General features: G+C 49.4%; 1 protein-coding gene across 23 annotated transcripts in view; it reads left to right on the forward strand.

Annotated features, from left to right (window-relative positions):
• Positions 1-19,296, forward strand: part of LRRFIP1 (LRR binding FLII interacting protein 1) — a 113,818-nt gene that overhangs the window by 85,639 nt on the left and 8,883 nt on the right. For 16 of the 23 annotated variants that reach the window (XM_079782360.1, XM_079782349.1, XM_079782367.1 and 13 more), the window contains 7 exons: positions 2,482-2,517; positions 2,902-3,027; positions 5,317-5,388; positions 6,950-7,120; positions 8,019-8,111; positions 12,411-12,552; positions 14,829-18,065. In XM_079782360.1, coding sequence (XP_079638486.1) covers positions 2,482-2,517; positions 2,902-3,027; positions 5,317-5,388; positions 6,950-7,120; positions 8,019-8,111; positions 12,411-12,552; positions 14,829-16,498 — 2,310 coding nt within the window. In that variant the 3' untranslated portion in view covers positions 16,499-18,065. Of the gene's footprint in view, positions 1-2,481; positions 2,518-2,901; positions 3,028-5,316; positions 5,389-6,949; positions 7,121-8,018; positions 8,112-9,151; positions 9,245-10,768; positions 10,862-12,410; positions 12,553-14,828; positions 18,066-19,296 lie in introns of those variants that run through there. The other 7 variants (XM_079782366.1, XM_079782351.1, XM_079782358.1 and 4 more) reach the window with 4 other exon arrangements.

Consider the following 19,296-nt stretch of genomic DNA (forward strand, 5'->3'; position numbering starts at 1 on the left):
TTATCTATTGCTGATGACCAGTCAGAAACGTTACCATTTAAACCTCGAAGCTACGAAGCATCGGGCTTCTCCAGATAGCTTGACGGTCTATTAAATGGGCCCTCCTTCTTCCACTGAGAGCTAAGTCACTCTCTTTATTTTCATCTCATTACTATTTGTTCTGCCAATTGCTTATTTTGGGAATTGAAGGCCTTGGGCCCAGCTGGTTTAATGAATTGATTTCCAGCAGACCAGGTGCTTGACAGTTAGCTTCTCCTTGGTTGTTTGAAATGTTTTTCTTTATTGTTGAAAGTATTACAGATGTCCCCTTTGTTTGTTTTTCCCATTGACCCCCTCCACCCCGCCCCTGCCCCTCCCAGGCCTTCACCACTCTATTGTCTGTGTCCACGTATGCGCATAAGTTCCCCAATTAATCACTGCCCATCCACATCCCCACCCCCGCCCCCACCTTTCCTCTGAAATTCGTCAGTCTTTTGAAATTTTCAGGAATGTTATTCCCAAGTGGAGAGAAGACCCACCCTTGAAGGACTAAAGTCACAGCTCAGAGCATGGGTGGAGGGTGGTGAGGTAGAACCCTCTCGATCGAGGCCACCTCGATTCCCAGAACATCTCGTCAGGCCGATGTGGCACGCACATCTGAAAAAATAACAGCTCTAGGTGTGCATTCTTACACGTACAGGTGGTGTGGCACGCAGCTGGAGCATCAAAGCTCCGTAATGGGCTGTAACTGCCAAATTGAGGAGTGAAAAGGGCCCTACAGGTGAGAGTTCTGGAAAGCTCCCACGAGACACCGTTTTGCTCTGGTCTCTGGAGGACAGCCGGCTGTGGGCACAGGAAGGAGAGTTGCTCCTGGAGGCCCAGGTGTGGGTGGGCAGGTGAGAACAGGTGTTCTGGGAGCCAGGCCCCCGGTTGAACTTGGCCATTCTGAGCTGAGAACTGGTTTGGAATTGCCTCCTTTTGGAAAGACCGAGTATGTTGTCAGGTTTCATTCACCCCCTTGGTTGGTGATTAGCTGTCACGCTTTGCTGTGTCATTTTACTGGTCTGTTCAGGCATTCTCCTCTCAGAGAGCAAGTTGAGGTGCAAGTTTGGAGGAGAGAAGGTGGCAGGGGGCATGCCTTCTTGGTGGGGGACAGGCTCATGAGGGCCTGCAGCCCAGCGTGGGCCCAGGGCGCACACAAGACGGGAAGTGGTCATCTTTGCAGGGCATCACTGCCTTGACATCCTGACCAGGCAGCACCTGCACCTGAATGCTGCCCCACGGACAGTGTCACTGTCACAGTTCATGTCATTACGCTCCGTGGGGAGGTCTCAGCCTGCAGTCTGGACCGGCTGTGGGACACGCGTGCAGAGGTCCGAAAGTCCCAGGCCACCGACGAGGCTGACTGGCTCAGGCGTGCTCTGCACTCATCAGTTCGTCGCAGTGGGTCCCAGGCCTCGAATGGAAGCAGCTCTGAGCTACCGGAGGCAGATGGGAGACACGATGGGGAAGGCGTGATGAGTGGCGGCTTCCCCCAGGGAGTTTGGAGACGGCTGAGCACAGGGTTTCCTCATCCTCTGTGGCCTTCCAGTGGGCGATGGAGAGGAGCCCTCCGTGTACCAAAAAAGGGAAAAAAGAAAAGAAACGTTTCTTTTGTTGAGCAGAGAAATAAGTCGTGCCATTGTCAGCGTGGCCCCATCCCTGAGACCTCTCGAGGCGAAGGGGGGCCGGGTCGCTGTTCATGCAGCCGCGTGGCTGCTCTCGTCCTGTCCCACCGGGACGCCTACCTGCCTAAGGGAGAAGACGGGCCTCAGAACCACATGCAAACAGCAAAGCTGAGAAAAGGCAAATGCTTGAGGCCCCACTTTTCACCTGGCAAAGTCTCCTGTACCTTCAGCCCCCACCCCACGCCCCCCAACCAGCTTCCCACGTCGGGCACTCATCCCCAGATGTTTGAACCAGAGGTTCACATTGACCCAGTCACTCACGAGAAGTAGAAAAGGTTACAATCGGCTCGCTGCTTTCTCTTGCTTCAGAGGCCACATTCCGTGAGAGTGGAAATTACCACTCCGTGGCTGCACCTTCCAGCCCAGGACCCCCTGTGTTCTCGCTGTCTAATCACAGTGGCTGCAGAGGGTAGACAGGTGTGGGGTGTGTGGTCCCTCCTGTGTGGACACAGACCTCCACACGAGCTGCAGGAATAGGAAAGTAAACCGGTTCAGCCGAGTTCGTGAGCAAGCTCCTCCCCGTGGGCCTTTCTGCGATCACTGTGTGGTTTCAGCGTCATTACGTTCCTGTGGACACTGTAAAAGTTGAGGAGCCTGGCTCTGAGCTAGTGTGGGCACAGGTGTCTGTGTCGCCTGGCAGAGGCATATCGGAGGGTCTCATGGGCAAAGTGGTTTTTAAACTACAAAGGAACCTATTGTGTTAGCATCATCTGACCCTGCATCTCAATTATCCATTTAATGCTTATGTTTAATATTTGTGCATTTTCCTCTCTAGGTTGAAGAGAGACCAGAAAAAGATTTCACTGAGAAGGTGAGGAATTTCTATAAGCCTTTATATTATGTCATTAATGAACCTAGTGGGTCCCAAAATTTATGGGTAAAACTAACAAGAAAATATGTGAGTGAACAGGACAGTGTGTGGGCCACCAGCCAGCGTCACAACCTGTGGGGGCGGGGTCCCCGGGAGTCACTTCCAGTTTGTGCGTTAAACCCTCAGAACAGTGACGGACGGTGGGGTGAATGCAAGTTCCCAGGCACCGTGGGCCCCTCCGTGTGGAGCTGTCTGTATTGGCTTCCGTAAGCCCACGGTAGATGTTCCAAGTGGGAACCTGAATTCAAGTGAAGGTCCCTACAGCCGACGTGCAGGTAATTTTGGTTTTGTCTAAAATTGTGTCTGATTCTTGCCATGCTCTAGGGGTCTCGTAACCTGCCTGGCCTGTCTGCAGCCACACTGGCCTCGCTGGGTGGCACCTCCTCCCGGAGGGGGAGCGGGGACACCTCCATCTCCATCGACACGGAGGCATCCATTAGGGAGATCAAGGTAACGCTCTCTGCCTACTAATGACCCTTTATTCAAATCTGTCTCCAAGGGGAAAAAAGATTTAATTCCTAAAGTGCCAGATATTTCTTCTCAGTCCTGTCTCCGCTGCCTCCCATACACAGGTGTTCAGGTAACCCCAAGACCCAGCACAGACCTGGTCTCCCCAGGAGGTTGTCCCTGCCTGCCCCGCCCACCAGGGCCCACTGCACCCGGGCCCCTGCTCCCCCTCAGCTCTGGGGCACACCTGTGCCAGCACTCACCACGCCGCACAGAGGTGCTGGGCCACTCTGTCCTGCCCTCTGCACACCTCTGCCCGTTCCTTCTCTCTGTCGCACACCTTCAGGAGACTTCACCAGGCTGTTTGAGTGGCTTTTTCTCCTCCCGCTGGGATGTGGACACTGTTCTCTGTACCATCCTCACCCCTGGGTGTGAGTCGGGAATGCGGTGCTGTTGTTAAAGTAGCTGCATCCGAAAGGAGCCCATGCAGAGGGCAGTGTGTCCTCCGAGAGCTTCCTAATAATTAAAACTGCATAAAAGAGAACCAGCTGCCACGGCTTTCTGAGCCGCTGGGGGACCCATTCGCCAGGAAGGCCAGAGAAGAGATTAAGTATCCACGGGGGAGGGCCAGTTCCCTCGAAGGTGCCTGGTGACTCCTGTGCTTCATAAGAGTGGTTTTTTACTGTTCTTCCTCACGTCCCCTGGGCCACCCCCGGGCCACCTGCAGCTCTGTTCGCTCCTGTACTCCAGTGATGTCGTAGTTGCTGTTTGCTGCCATCGGATTTGTCTCTGCCCCTAGGTTGTGAGCGCCCGTCATTTGTTCAACAAGTGCTTATGGAGCGTCGGGCTCCCACGGATGCCAGGCACAGGGGTGTGGTGGTGAAGGGGAGGGGCAGAGTGGGACGGGCTCCGTGATGCACGGCACAGCTGTGCCGACTTCTGCCTCTGGTGTCTACTGTATCCAGCAGAGTAGAACTCTAGGAGCTTGAGCGAGCCCTTAACCACAAGGAATATTTCTTGTTCCATTTTCTGAAGCTCTTTTGCCTGTTTTACAAAATTATGCAAATGTATCATGTGAGATAGACCTCAATTTTTTTTTAAATATATTTTATTGATTTTAGAGAGGAAGGGAGAGGGAGAGAGAGATAGAAACATCAATGAGAGAGAATCATTGATTGGCTGCCTCCTGCACGCCCCCTACTGGGGATTGAGCCCGAAACCCAGGCATGTGCCCTTGGCTGGAATCGAACCTGGGACCCTTCAGTCCGCAGGCCGACGCTCTATCCACTGAGCCACACCAGCTAGGGCAATAGACCTCAATTTTATAAATTCTTGTGAAAATATCATGAGACACACCTAAATTTTAATCTTGGTAACATGGAAATTTCTTTTCTTTTTCTCCAACACTTAAAAAAAAAACAACAATGAAGAAGGGCCTAGCTGGTGTGGCTCATGGTTGAGCATCGACCCAGGAACTAAGAGGTCCCTGGTTCGATTCCCGGTCAGGGCACATGCCCGGATTGTGGGCTCGATCCCCAGTAGGGGCCGTGCAGGAGGCAGCCAATCAATGTCTCTCTCTCATCAATGTTTCCATCTCTCTATTCCTCTCCCTTCCTCGCTCTCTAAAATCAATGAAAACATATTGGGGGGGCCGAAACCGGTTTGGCTCAGTGGATAGAGCGTCGGTCTGCGGACTGAAGGGTCCCAGGTTCGATTCCGGTCAAGGGCATGTACATTGCTGCCCCGAGGCCCCGTCTCCCTCCTCCTGCCTACTGGTCATTCTGGAAGGTTGTTCCACCATCTGGTCTAATTAGCATATTAGCTCTTTATTATATAGGATTGCAATTGACTAGTTATTGTTCTACATCCAGGAATATGAACATTACAGAAAACATATAAAAATGCCGACCTTTGCCCTAGCTGGGTTGGCTCAGTGGATAGAGCATCAGTCCATGAACTGAAGGGACCCAGGTTCAATTCCAGTCAAAGGCATGTACCTCAGTGGCAGTACCCCAGTAGGGGGTGTGCAGGAGGCAGCTGGTCGATGTTCCTCTCTCATCGATGTTTCTAGCTCTCTATCCCTCTCCCTTCCTCTCTGTAAAAAAAAAATCAATAAAATATATTAAAAAAAAAAAAGAAAAGAAAACATATTGGGGAGGGGGTGGGGGAGAAGGAGGAAGTCACTGCTCAGACTGTTAGAGGAGGCCGCCCAGAAGCGGGAAGCTCTCGCCTGTCTCTGTGGTCTTGTCCACCTCTCCCTTGACATCACTTGCCTTTCTTGCCATCCCCCAGGAGCTCAGTGAGTTAAAGGACCAGATTCAGGATGTGGAAGGCAAATATATGCAGGGGCTGAAAGAGATGAAGGTACCAGTGGATGGAGTGTGGGCTGATGACATTAACCTAACTTAACCTAAAACCATCCTCAGGGAGACATTCCAAGCGCTGCTAACCCTACTGACGCCCCAGACTCCAAATGCTACATGATGTGTGCACGCAGCATGTCTTTGTGCAGCCTTTGAACCGAGAAAAAGCTACTAACACGTTTCCTGATTCACATCTTGTCCTCACGCAGCCCCCCTCCCTGGCTGAAAACCAGGAGCTACCAGACAGGCGAAGAAGGGTTTTTTGTTTTTTTCGCTTTCCATAGTGGTTACATGCACACACCGCCTTACTTCACCTGCCTCGCCACCCATCTGATGTCTGCAGTAACACAGTCCCTGTGGCCATGCTCTGAAACACTGAGTCGTTTGCATGTTGTAACACTGTACTGATGGGAGCAGTGTCTGAATGCACCTCGAGCTGGGTTTGAGTATTAGGGTGTGGAATCACGCTGTTGTTCCAACCAGGACATTTAGTTGTCATTCCTGGAACAGTCGGGGCCTGTGTCCTGTCTTTATTAGGCAGCCAATGGCAGACCATGATCTAGCAATAGATGGTAAACCTGTCACTTCCCCGAGCTCCCCCAGAAAGTACCTCTGAGTATCACAGGGGCATCAGAGCAGAGGTGACAACCACACAACTAATCACTTTCATATTTGTCACCTCTTTTCAAAAAGAAAAATTCAGACCCTGGCCTTTAACTCATGAAAAGGAAGCCAGTGAGACAGCCCAGGAACCACGGGTCCCACCCAAAATCGTTGCCCTGGTTTGCGAGTGCAAGTGAGACCAGCACTGGCCCCTGACAGCCGACCCGGCAGTGCCACCCTTCGTTAGCTGTAGGTGGCTTATACCCGGGCACTCTGCTCTCGCTTCCTTCCGAAGTCGCCTTCCCCTGTTCTCTGTTTTGGGATCTGAATGCCACTGTGCTCTCTGGGTTGCCTGCCCTCTGAGGGCGGAGCCATGTGAGGGCCCTGCGTACTCTTTCCCTGGGCGGTCCTTCCCAGGGCCCACCCACTGAGGCCTGTGTGCCTGGTGTAGTTTTCATGTGGGTTGAGAATCTGAAGTTCCATTTCATCCTTTCCTGGTTCGTGGGTACAGACAGGGATCTCTGGTAGCTCGAGGCAGGGGTTTGCTTCTCTCAGAGAAGCTGGCGCGGTCCCCAGTTTTCGCCACGTAACTTGAACGATTACTTCGGAAACCTGTAGAACAGCCTGACCCACTCCAGGCAGCTACTGCATCATGGGGTTGGGACTCACTGCCTGTGACCAGACCCTCTCCATCGGGCGTCTCCCTGGTCCTGTGACTGTGTAAACCATCTTCATCCCTGGGCACAGTTAATAACTAACTTCCTGAGTGTCGAGAATGTGATTACATTGAAAAGGAGGAATTTCTGTGCGTTTGAAATTGCCGTGTGTTTCCTGTTTTGATTCATTTGCTCTAAGAAAGTCAAAATTTAGGGCTGAGCTGTTTGTTTTCAAGAATGCTGAACTGAACTTTGTTTTTGTTTTCTTACTATAATTTCAACAATATGTCCTGGCTTCTGCAGGACTCGCTAGCAGAAGTGGAAGAGAAGTATAAGAAGGCGATGGTTTCCAACGCCCAGCTGGACAATGAGAAGATGAACTACATGTACCAGGTCGATACCCTGAAGGACACGCTGCTGGAGCTGGAAGAACAGCTGGCGGAGTCTAGGCGGCAGTATGAGGAGAAAAGCAAAGTAAGCTTCCGTGTAGTGAAGAACGGTAGAGTAGATACGTAAATGTATGTACTTGGTATATGGTGTGTACATATGTGGGTGTGGGGGGGTGTTTTCCAGGTTCCATAAAAGTCTGAGCTTTCTTTTTAATAATTTTTTTTTTAGTTTTCAATGCATGTATGTGTGTTTATTTTTTTAATGATTTTAGAGAGGATGGGAGAGGGAGAGAGAGAAACATCAATGAGAGAAACATCAATTGGCTGTCTCCTGTACGCCCCCTACTGGGGATCAAGCCCACAACCTAGGCATGTGCCCTATTGGGAATCAAATAGAGCACAGAAAGCCATGTTCCCAGGTCTCTGGAGTGAGTCTCGTAGAGGGGAGGGTCTGCAGGGGGGGGGGGGGGGGAGGTGTGGCCAAGCTCTTCTGCTGCCCCCACCTTTTCTGTTTGGTCCCTGGAGGACAGAGTTGGTCAGCCTCTGTTAAAGAGATAGGCTGACCGAAGGAGGCATATTTAGCCCCCTTTTTAACCCAAAGGGTAGTCCCTGTCATATTTCAAAGTTAGGGATATTTTTAGTATAAATCCTTTGCAAAGCTGGGTCCTCACTGGGGCCCTCAGCACAGCCAGCTCCATGGACGACAGCGGTCACCCTCACGGGGACCCTTCCTAGGGCATTACCCCTAGAGAGGACCCAGGAAACGCTGTCGGTTCCATCAACTTCTCTAATTTTACAGTACACCACAGGGTGTCTTCTAGAAAGTCCAGAGAAATGGGTTCATGGTGTTAAAAAGGCCTTGGACACTGTGCTAACGTGGTCCCAGGTCATTCGTTCCAAGGCAGAGGTAAATCGAGGGGGCGTGAACCCGACCAACGGGAAACCGTGACTCCCCCGCCTGACGCCCTGCTCCTCGTCTGCAGGAATTCGAGCGGGAGAAGCACACCCACAGCCTGCTGCAGTTTCAGTTCGCCCAAGTGAAAGCCGCCCTGCAGCAGAGAGAGGAGATGCTCGAGGTGGGTAGCTGCTCCCCATTCTGCTTTTCCTGTGTGACTCAGGAGCATTTTGTTGGTTCATTACTAAAGCCACGGGTTTTCTGGAAAACCGAGGGCTTAGGCTGATTCTCCGTGCCTCGTTGATGGAGTCCTGTTCCTTTCATTCCTGGTGGTCCTTTGAGGAGGTGGGGCAGACAGAATAATGCCTGCGTCCTAATCCTGGGACCTGGGAAAACGTTGCCTTCCACAGCAGAGGGGGCCTTGTGGTGGGAGATTATCCTAGGTTTTCTGGGGTGTCACAGGGTCCTTACAGAAGGGAGGCAGGAAGGTCAAAGGCAGAAGTAGGGGGTGACATGAGGAGGGGCCCTGAGCCAAGGAATTGGGAGCCTCTAGAAGCTAAAAGAAGGGAGGAAGTGGGTTCTCTCCTGGAGCCTCCAGAAAAGAACCCAGGCCTGCCCACCCCGTGGCCTCAGCCTGTAAGACTCATTTTGGACTTCTGAGCTGCAGCACTGTTAGAATACATTTTTAATATATTTTGTATTGTTTTCAGAGAGGAAGGGAGAGGGGGAGAGAGAGAGAAACATCGATGATGAGAGAACGTCATTGATTGGCTGCCTCCTGCACTCTCCCTACTGGGAATAGAGCCAGCAACCCTGGCATGTGCCCTGACTGGGAATCGAACTGTGACCTCCTGGTTCATAGGCCGGCGCTAAACCACTGAGCCACGCTGGCCGGGCCATTTGTGTTATTTGAAGCCACTGAATTTGTGCTAATTTGTTACAGTGCCAATAGGAAACATACAGGGTTGATATTTACCTTTTTAGTTTGATCAGAACTTTAGTGCCTCTCAGTAAGAAATTCCCCCAGACGGGTTTCTTCCTGCACTTTGGGACGCTGGGAGTAGAACCCAGAGCCCTGCTGGCCTTCGAGAATGAGCTCAGGATTAGCGAGAAGCTGCCTCTGTGTCCCTCTGTTTGCTGGCTCCTGGCAACTCTCCGCTCTCCGCAGGTCCACACTGGGATTACTTTATCTGTCTCTTTCTCTCTGTTCCTGTTCTTCAGGAAATCCGACAGCTGCAGCAGAAACAGGCGAGTTATATCAGGGAGATTTCTGATCTTCAGGAGACGATAGAGTGGAAAGACAAAAAGATAGGGGTAGGGCTCTCAAATCTTTGAAAATCTGTTCAAACAAGCTGTCTGCTTAGCAAATATGTTGCTTTTAGGATCATTGGTGTGCTTGGATGTGTATGCATGCAGCCGCACGTGATGCAAACTCAATCATGCAGCGAATACGAACTCACCCAAATTGGTAGTAACTCCGGGTTGGAAGTTGGCTTCCCACATGAACAGTCTCACTTTCTCAGCATGAGCCGGCTCTGCCTGCCCGTCCAGCAGCCAGGGACTGATGGACGGACGGAGACACTCCATGAGGGGGCACTCGGGCACTCTCATGTGCGCATTTCCCCGCTCGTCTTGGGGCTTTTTCTCAAGGGGTCTGAGGAAGCTCTAAGGTGGCAAGTGCTTGAAATCTCCCCAGAGAGTCCTCAGATCCTCTCCCTCCCCAAGAACAGAATAGCAGCCCACCTGCCTATAGGTATGACGAGGGGGAAGGACGGGACCACTCGCAGCACCTGCTGTGCTTCCTGGCAGCAGCTCCGGAACGTAGTGGCCCGTCATACCACAGAGGTCTGGTGACGGTCCCCCGACACTAGAGCAAGTCATCAGAGCGTTGACAGTGTGACGCCACGCTTGTCTTCACTCTGATACGCTCATCCGTGCGTACTCAGGGTTCTGTGCATGTGCACATGTGCATGCATGCATGTGTTTGTTTGCTTCAGGACCACTTTGTGTTTGTCTGTGCCAACAGTCACCGTGAATCCAGGTAGAAAAATAGTCTCAATTGCTAAAATGCAGGGTGTCCCAAAAAAATGTATATGCACTTTGAATGGTTATAAAATAAGTGTTTTTCAACATACAGTTCATTTTCAAAATTTAAAAGAATCTACAGAAATGAATATTTTTTATCAACTCCTGTTTTCAAACTGGTCCAGGCACTGCTGACAAGGCAAAGCAATGGAATCGCAAATGTCAAGAATCATTTCATTTGGTACTTGTGTGCCTTCAGTTCGTCGACTGCTGCCAGTTTGGTACCATAAACTTTGTCATTAATGTATCCCCATTGAAAAAAAAGTCTAAAGTCACTTTAGGACCAATTTTCTTTGTTCAAAGCTTAGTCTGGCTTCACCCATTATTTCAAATCAGTGAAACCTGAAAATTAAGTGTTGTCAGCTCTTAAAGTGTATCTATATTTTGGGGGACACCTGATAGTTGTCACTGGGGATTTTCAGCATTTCCTCCTCTTCTGTATTTACGCCTCATTTAAAGGCCACCGGGCCTCTGATAGTTCTCTGACATGGCTGTGAAACCGGACTGAGCTAGAACACGATGCAGATGCAGCCCTCCGGTGCCTCCGTTCAGGAGCATGGGCAGCAGTGTTGCTCGGCTGTCGTAAACTGGAGGAGAGTTTGTTGCTGGCATTTTGTTTGTATCTTTGAGCATGTGATATCTAACGCTCTGACTGTAGCGTTTTACAGAGTAGAAGCCTCTTCCTTACTCTGCTTTTGACATCACCTGCTTACCTGTGTGAATTTCTCTCTCTTTGCTCCGCTGCACACTCAGGCCTTAGAGAGGCAGAAAGAGTTCTTTGATTCCATCAGGAGTGAACGAGATGATCTTAGAGAAGAAGTAGTCGTGCTGAAAGAGGAACTAAAGGTATGAAGCCCAAGAACAGCTAAAAGAGAAAGTCCCGGTGACCACAGCGAATGCTGGTATTCTCAGGAAGGAATGTGTGTGTGTTTGCCGGCGTTAATTCCTTTTATGTCATTGATTTTCATTCTGTTATCAATGCAAATCTGAGGTTAACTGACACCAAAGAGACGTGTAAAGCGAGTCTAGGTTCTGTGGGGTCTGTCCATGGCCAGATGTTCACAAGCATATCTGAGCTCGAAAGCAACTCTGGTTTCCAGGAACTTTTTTATATACTGTCTCAGTACTTTCCATGCTCATTAATAAGTTCTCCAGGGCCCTACCTGAAGTTAGAGGGTGCGTTTGTGTGTTATATCAAAGGCTCAACTGTAGGGACTTCTCTAGCTGAACATAGTGTGGGCTAGGCTCATGCCATTTATACTTTGAGGCCCACTGGCTTGCAGGAAAGTCATGTTCTATCTGGGCCGTGTCCAGGGGTCTTCGGCTGCTGTCTGGACACCGAATAAAAACACCCAGCATGCAGCAGTGGGGTCAGAGCTCTGGATGGGCTGTGAGCGCTGGAAGGGGCAGTGTTGAGGCAGGGCACGGCCATGGACTAATTCTCGCATAGTCAAAGGAGACATGTCAGTGTGGCTGCTATATCCAAGGCTCAAGGCCAGAGCAGTGAACCAGAAGGCGCGGGCTTGAGCTTAGGTTCAGCAGGGGGTTCCCCCAGGGCTGTGAGTGCAGTGTTGGGGATCCCTCCCAGGACACGAGGGAGCTGGGGCAGCAGAGAGGGTGGGGGGGTCATCCATGGTCAAGGGAGATCCTGGAGTCGTGAGGCACAGCTGGCTTTAAAGTGTTTCACTATGGAGTGAGCGGGAGTTAAATTTCTTTTTGTTTATTGATTTTAAAGAGAGGGAGGGAGAGAAAGAGAGGACAGCAAGAGAGAAACATTGATCGGTTGCCTCCTGCACCATCTCACAACAAACCTGCAACCTGGGCATGTGCCCTGACTGGGAACCAAACCCTGCACCTTGTGTGTGTGCGCACGCTCAGGACAACACTCCAACCAACCGAGCCACACCGGCCACGGCGAGTTACATTTCTTTTTAATATGCCAAACATTCTAGCCACTTCCTAATTCCTTCCTTAGCTTAAATGTCATCACTGCTTTCAGAACATGTACACATTTCTTTCTTTTTCTCTGTATCTCTTCGTAAAGAACCCAATCGGGGTTTTAAAAGTCAGGTTCACCTTACCATGACTTGCTCGATGCTTCCTGTGGTGGCAGCCTGCAGGCGTCGCCTCCAGTTTAAAAGGGCTCCCGCTGAAAGCGCCCGGTCACCCCACATCAGGACACGGGCGGGGGCCTGCGGAAGGACCAGCCCTTGCAGGAGAGCCCGGATCTGTGTGTTGATAGAATAGCCACGAGGGTGGTGCCCAGCTCTTCTTGACTCTGTGGAATTTTCCTAGACTTCAGGAAAAATAGCTTCTTCTGAAATTATTGTTAATAAAGTAGAGTTTAAGCTAACATCACTCAGTGAGTATTACGACGAGCCTGTTTTTGTTCCAGAAACACGGAATAATCCTAAGTTCAGAAACGGCTACCAATGGAGAGACTCCAGACACCCTAAATAGTGTTGGATACCCAGGTCCTACCAAGATGACAAAAGAAGAGCTGAATGCCCTCAAGGCGACGGGGGACGGGACCCTCGGTAAGTCCTTGTTTTCCTGTGGCTCCTGTCACCTCCAGGCAGCACGGGCTCACCCTCACTGCATTGTCAGGGTCGAAGCAGTCATCACTGCCCATTAACAGTCACACCGCATGCCACCTGTCCTGTCTCGTCATGGAGTTCCTTGCGCACGATGTGATCACCCACGCGTGTTGTCTGGCGTGCACCTCTGATCAGTGCTCCCCATCCATGGCTGGGGATACATTTCTCTTGCTTCTCAGAGCTGCCACATGAGACTGTGATCGCAAGGAAAATAGTCTCAAAATCAAGTGACAGTTTTGATAGCGCTACTTGGCTTTCCTCAGATGTGTGCCAAGGGTGGCTTTTTAACTTACTCTGTTACGGAATTGTCCAAAGGGGGAAATAGCAGAGGCTGTAAATCAAGTGAGTCAACCATTTTTGCAAGCCAACATGGCACATCCTTCGAGATGCTCTGAGGGGATAAGGTGTCTGTGGACAACAAGTGGAGGCTGTGACAGAGGACATCTTGGTTGCCATTCTCAGTGTAGCACTTGAGAGGGACAGACTGCCCTGGTGGGGAGGGGGAGGGACAGGGGCCCTGGTGGTGAGGGAGAGGGACAGGGACCCTGGTGGCGAGGGGGAGGGACAGGGGCCCTGGTGGCCAGTATGGTGTTCTTTACCAGTGAGAATTGGATATATCTGCCCCTTTGTCAGAGGTGACGTTTCCATGTATGTCACATTTTTGCTTCTGAAAGAATATAAGCTGGGATTCCAGTAGATTGTAGGAATATCTGAAAGGCTCACCGATTAATATTTGTCGTAATAATCGGCCTGGGGATAATGCTTCAGAATCATGTGTGGCCTGAAGCTGCCACCGCGTGTGGGGCCTCCCTGGTCACCTGAGTGTCCCAGGTTTAGAGTGCGGCCAGAGTGGGGTCAGGCCGTGACTGCTGTTTCCATTCGGAACCTTTCATCTTACTCCTTTTATTTATGGAAATGCAGAACCCTCGGGGCTTGCTTCCCAGGGAGTGCCTCACTATATGACACTGAAGGAATACACAGCTCTTTTAATTGTGTAAAGGTTGCTGAAAGAACATAAGTTGGTTAATGTCCACCATACCTTTGTACTGGCTAGCTGAGCAGTTAGGAATTTGATCATGCTGCTCTTGTTCAAATACACATTTTGCAAGTCTTGGATAATCTTTGTGAAACAGACACTTAAAGAACCAGAAATACCAGTTTTATAAGTGTCTCCAAAAGTTCTTTAATCACTATCAGTAAAGAATTGTGGGCACTTCCCAATATATACGTCTATTTTTAACTTATATACATATAAGGTTTCATTAATATAAAATGTACATTATAAAACAAGCACTGATAGAAATCTTCAAAGGGTGAAGCAAAACTAACCCTAAACGGAAGTCCTACTACTTTCCCCATTTTCCCCGGGTCAGCGCACCCACCGTGGAGACCGCTGGGTCATGAAATTGTCAAGCTTTGACCTTCAGTGACGTGGTATCTTATATGCTGCGGTTCTGTTTGTTTGAAGAATCCAAAGTATAACTTCATTCCAAAGCAGTGACATGTTTGTTAATGCATAATTTTTAATAGATGAGTCATTTATTATTTAAGTGGTCATCCTAATGTTAGAGTTTGCCTCCCGCTGGGACTCCCTGTCCCTTAGGGAACGGGGCGAAGGTGTTTAGGGCATAGGCCACTTTCTCAGGAGACAGCGGTTAGGTGGAGGAGAGTGGGTTTCTTTTTACCTTGTCTGAGCTATTGCAAAAGTATCTTCCTCAAGATTGACCTTGAGGCTGAGTTTTTAAGACAAATGGAATGTTCTTTTTAAAACTGATTGGAAGCTGCCTTTAGGGCCGTGGGATCCGCAGTGCAGTTTGAGAGCTGACAATGTGTGAGTTGTCAGACGTGCCTTTGGGAATGAGCATGGGGAACACCAGCCTGAAGGCCTTAAAACCCATCATTTTGGATTGTTCGGCTGCCTGATCCAGAGCTCTTTCCAGTTGTTAAAACTTCACTTCACCTTTGAAAATCAGTTCACACAAGAGGGCACCAGCAGCCACTCGCCGTGAGGTGGTGGCATGGCCTTGGCCGGTGGCTGTGGGCGGGTGCGGTGGCTGCTTCGTGGCACAGAGCTGGCGGGCTTCTGTTCCGGGTGACTCTGTGCTGACTCTCTCGAGGAGTGGGGCTGGGTGGGGATGAGAACTTGTGTTTACCTTGTCATGTATATTAAGTGGTCACATCATGGGGTTCCTTCAATTTTCTCAATGGTCTTTTAGGAAAAGCCACTGCAGTGGAGGTGAAAAATGAAATTGTGGAGAATGTGGGGAAAAGAGAAATCTTGCAAAATACTGAGCAGGAACAGCACAAAGAGGAGCCCGTAGAGGATTGTGTGGACACTCAGGTCTTGCCTCCTGGTGACAGTGCCGAGGACCGGAAAACCTCTGAAGACAGTGCCCCCTCCCTAGGAACATTAGCTACAAATGAGGGACAGGTTCAAAGCCCAGGGCTAGAGAGCACGTCCTTCCTTGAACATGCAGAGCAGGTTGAGTCCAGGGAGCTCACAAGCACCCCAGATGCTAGGACTGGGGCTCCCCTTGAGCAGTCTAAGAGCTCAAGTGAACCAGATGGTGAAACCCCGGGTCCTGCGATTGGGCAGGGCAGCCGGAATGCCTTGGATATCAAAAACCAAAGTGAAGAAGCTGCAGAAAAACAGGAACAAGAAGAGCAAGATTTTCAGACCAGTTTGGGAGAGGTTAGCACAAAACCACACCAGGAACCTGCTCCTGTGCAGATACCTGAAGTTGAAAAGGTGAGCAGCTCCGAGGGTGCGGTGGAGGCAGGGCTAGCTGGATTGGAGGAGCAAGAGGGCACAGTGGCCTCACGTCCTCCAAGGTATAGCAATGACACAGTGAGTCATGACACATGTGCGGTCGATGTCCCCAGGGAGTTGGGCCCAAGGTTAGAGAAAGAGCTCACCAACCAGGAAGGGGCTGAACCCAGGGAGGTCCCAGTTCTGAGCACGGGAGCAGCGGGGGAGCACAGTGAGGAAGAGGACGAGGGGAGGGGGTTCCTGAGTGAGAAACCAGTCCAGACAGAAGTCCCGGCCAGTCCCTCTTCTCCAGCAGCCAGTGCTCAGGAGACAGCAGGTGCACATACAGTAAAGGCCAAGAGAGAACCCAGTGAAGAAAAGAACGACCCACAGGGAGAGGGATTGGATTCATCCCCAAAGAAGACGAAAAACAAGAAAAAGAAAAACAAGAAGAAAAAGTCACCGGCACCTGTAGAAACCCCTCAGGATGTTAAGAACGAGTTAACATTTCAGAACCCAGATCTAAGTGAAGTTAAGGAAGAAAAGCAGGTAAAATCTCCTGATGAAAAATCAGGTGTGGAAACACAAAATGAGGTCACTGGAAATCACAAACAGAACATTGTGGCCGGAAGCAGTGAAAACCTGGGCTTGCCAGAAGACCCTAAGACAGAGTTGGTTGGAAAACTGAACCACAAAGATGGTGATGTCAACACCGAGGTGGGGAAAGGAAGAGCTGATGGAGAACCATTACTGTTGGAAGGTGATACCACTCAGGCCTCAGGCTCCAGAGCCAGTGCTGAGGGGTCAGAGGAAGGAGCTGTAAAAGCTAACGCTGAAGGAGCTGGTGCTGCTCCCAGCCGTCCCCCAGAGAACGAAGAGGTGCCTGGCAGCGCCCGGCTCGGAAATGAAAGTCCTTCCGAGGACATTAATGCTGCCTCTCAAACAGAAGGCACAGAGGGCTGTGTGATGTCCGAGTTTCCAAGCCAGGGGGTCAGAAAGGTTTTAGGTAGCATTAGTCTAGAAAACGATGACTCAGCACCAGAAAGAGAATCAGGGGACTCCCATTCAGAGTGCAAAGAAGAGACGAGGGGCAGAAGCGAGAAGGACAAAAGCAAAGAAGACTGCGCGTTGTCATAGGTTGAGGCTTGCTTGTCAGGCGGAGTCAGAGAGGGGCCAGGACGGCACAGTGAGTCCAAGCAACAGACTCTTGTCCGTTACCTCCGCTGGTGAAATGTTCTAGATGGAGGTAGACATGTATGACAATCTGCCACCACGTTATCTACTACTCTAAGTTATAGACTGTTACTTGTAGATTTATATTTTATTAGGGTTATCACCCAGATTAAGACACATTTGTTATCTTAAGTTTTAACTGAGAGCATTCCAGTAGTATCAAACAATAACATACACTGTTTATATTTCTGCTTATAATCAAAATAAACATAGTTCATGCCTGCCTTAGGCTGATATGAATGTGGATATTCTTGACCAAATATATCAGCATCTAATTGAAATGACCAGATAGCATTCTAGGATTCCTACATTATGAGTAAATTAATTTGTCTCATTCAAATATATGTGCTTTCATATTTGCTTTTGATATGTACATGATAACCTGCATGGTATTTTATTTAAAAAGGAGATAAATGGCCAAACATCATGTAGGTCCCTGAGTGATAAGATTTGCACCTTAGGACAATAGCTCATCATTTTAGGGATAATGAACATCTTAAAGTCCTGGGAGTTCTTATTGCCTTTACCTCATCTAAAGATTTTATCTCAGCTAATGCTTTGGAGTTCATTGTTCATGATACCTGAGTTTATTTTATAGATTTTTTTCTCTTTTTTTAAAAAAAATTTAATACATTTTAATTAAAGAAGTTAAGTGGGAGGGAGGGACGGAGGGGGGGAGAGAGAGAGAGAGAAACATCGATGTGAAAGAGACACATCGATTGGTTGCCTCCCGCACACACTCTGACCAGGGCGGGGGATCAAACTTGCAACCCAGGTACGTGCCCTTGACCAGTAATCGAACCTGCACCCTTTGGTTCGATGGCTGACATTCTAACCACTGAGCAACACTGGCCAGGGCTTATTTTATAGATTTTGACTTCACCTCATGCCAATTATGTATCCAAGTCATTTTACACAAAGATTTTTTAAATTATTTTCTGGAAGAGACGTATGTTGAAATTGCATTTTCTATACAATATTAGGGTGGGGAGAATCATTTCTAAAATTTTTTAACCTTAAAATTACTTCTCTTTCTGTTTGTCTAATCATTATTCAGAAGACCAATAGAAAAGAGTACTGTTCTTCAGCAAACTGCTAATTAGACTATGACAGGATATTTTCAATAGCTGAATCACTTTTGGTATTTTGGTATAAATGTTTGCATTTGTTGTGTCTCCGTATAGTCTTATTGGAAAATTCTTGTTCTGGTCTTGTTGAACAAAATATATATTTCCTATATAAAAGAGAATTTTTTAAAATAATTGTAACATGAAATTGAAAAATAATTGTAAGATATTAAAACCACAAGGGAATGAACATTATGAATGCTGTTAACACTTTATGAGAGTATATGACTTCATCGTACTGTTACAAGATATAATTGAGTGCAAAGAAGACCAAAGCCTCAATAAAATGTGAGGCAAACTTATTATCATGTATTTGAAATAAAGACATTTTTCTAGTTTTACAAGCCTGTGGTTCCACTCTTTTGGCTCCTTGGATTCTGACCTTGGCTGCTATTGTACCTAATTCACCTGTGAGGTTGTGCCCACTTCCAAGTTACTGATTCCCTGTCAGGGTCCCGCTGAGCACCCTTTGTCAGTAAGGACTGAACTTCTCCCCCGGCATCTAGTGTCTCAGCTCTCCCTATGACAGGCACACATCTGCAGTTGGCCCTCCTCCCCCTCAATAGCGCGTCGCGGCAGCACTGTGTCTTTTTGGTTTTGCAAAGTGCAGCGTCCACCTCCGGTGCTCTATAAACAAGAACCAACAATCAATACCCGCTGGCCCCGCGGCCACCAGGGACCCCAGCCCTGAGCTCCCAGTGCCACCCTGGCCCGGACCGGCCACAAGACAGGGGCAGAGGATCTTGGCATCTAGACGGGCTGAAGTTGCGTCATCTGGGGAGGACCGCGGAGATCTTCCCCGCAGCCTCGCCTGGGAGCTGTGGCTCTGAGGAGAAAGATCTCCGTTCCATGGGCCAGGACTTAGCGCGCTTTGAAGAGTGTGGTGAGAACGGCAGGTAAACGTTGACTTTCTGCATAAGGGTCCTGAGTGGAGGGTGATGGGGCTGCCAGAGCCCACGGGTGCCTATGAACAGAAAAGCCTGAGGCTTGCTGCAGAATCAAGTCCAGGGGTGGCAGAGGAGTTGAGAGGGTTTAGCTGATGTCTCTAACTTCGGCAAAGCTGCTTTCACACTGGAATGCACCTTGGGAAGCAGCCTTCCTCTCCAAGGCCGATGGGGCCGAACTCACTAAGTGTGAGATCGTTAAGCCACGTTACGCTCTTTCCTCCTTCACCCAGGTTATTCAACAGCACACCTACGGACACTAGGGTAAACCTCCCATCCCTCTAGCCAGCCAGCAGTCTCCCTTAGTCACATGTTTCCTGAGTAAACGTTGTTCATCACTTCATATAGGAAAGGCCCTGTGCAGTGAACAAGCAGATAGGACCTAGCTCCGAGTGGCAGTGGACAGCTGAGAATTAGGACAGAAGCACCAAAGGAGAGAAGGACTCTGAAGAGCCAAACCATTTCCTGGTCACCTGAGTCTACATTGTGAGCATCAGTTCCTCTGCTCCAAGTGTGAGATGACGGTGTAGCCCAGCACAGTAACTGATGCTCACAACGGAGGCCCTTAAATGATGAAGGAAGGGTTACCGTAGGTCTGTTAGGTTTAGCAAGGCACGGGGTATTCCCAGCA

This window comes from Cnephaeus nilssonii (assembly GCF_951640355.1).
Source record: "Cnephaeus nilssonii genome assembly, chromosome: 10".
Lineage (NCBI taxonomy): Eukaryota > Metazoa > Chordata > Mammalia > Chiroptera > Vespertilionidae > Cnephaeus > Cnephaeus nilssonii.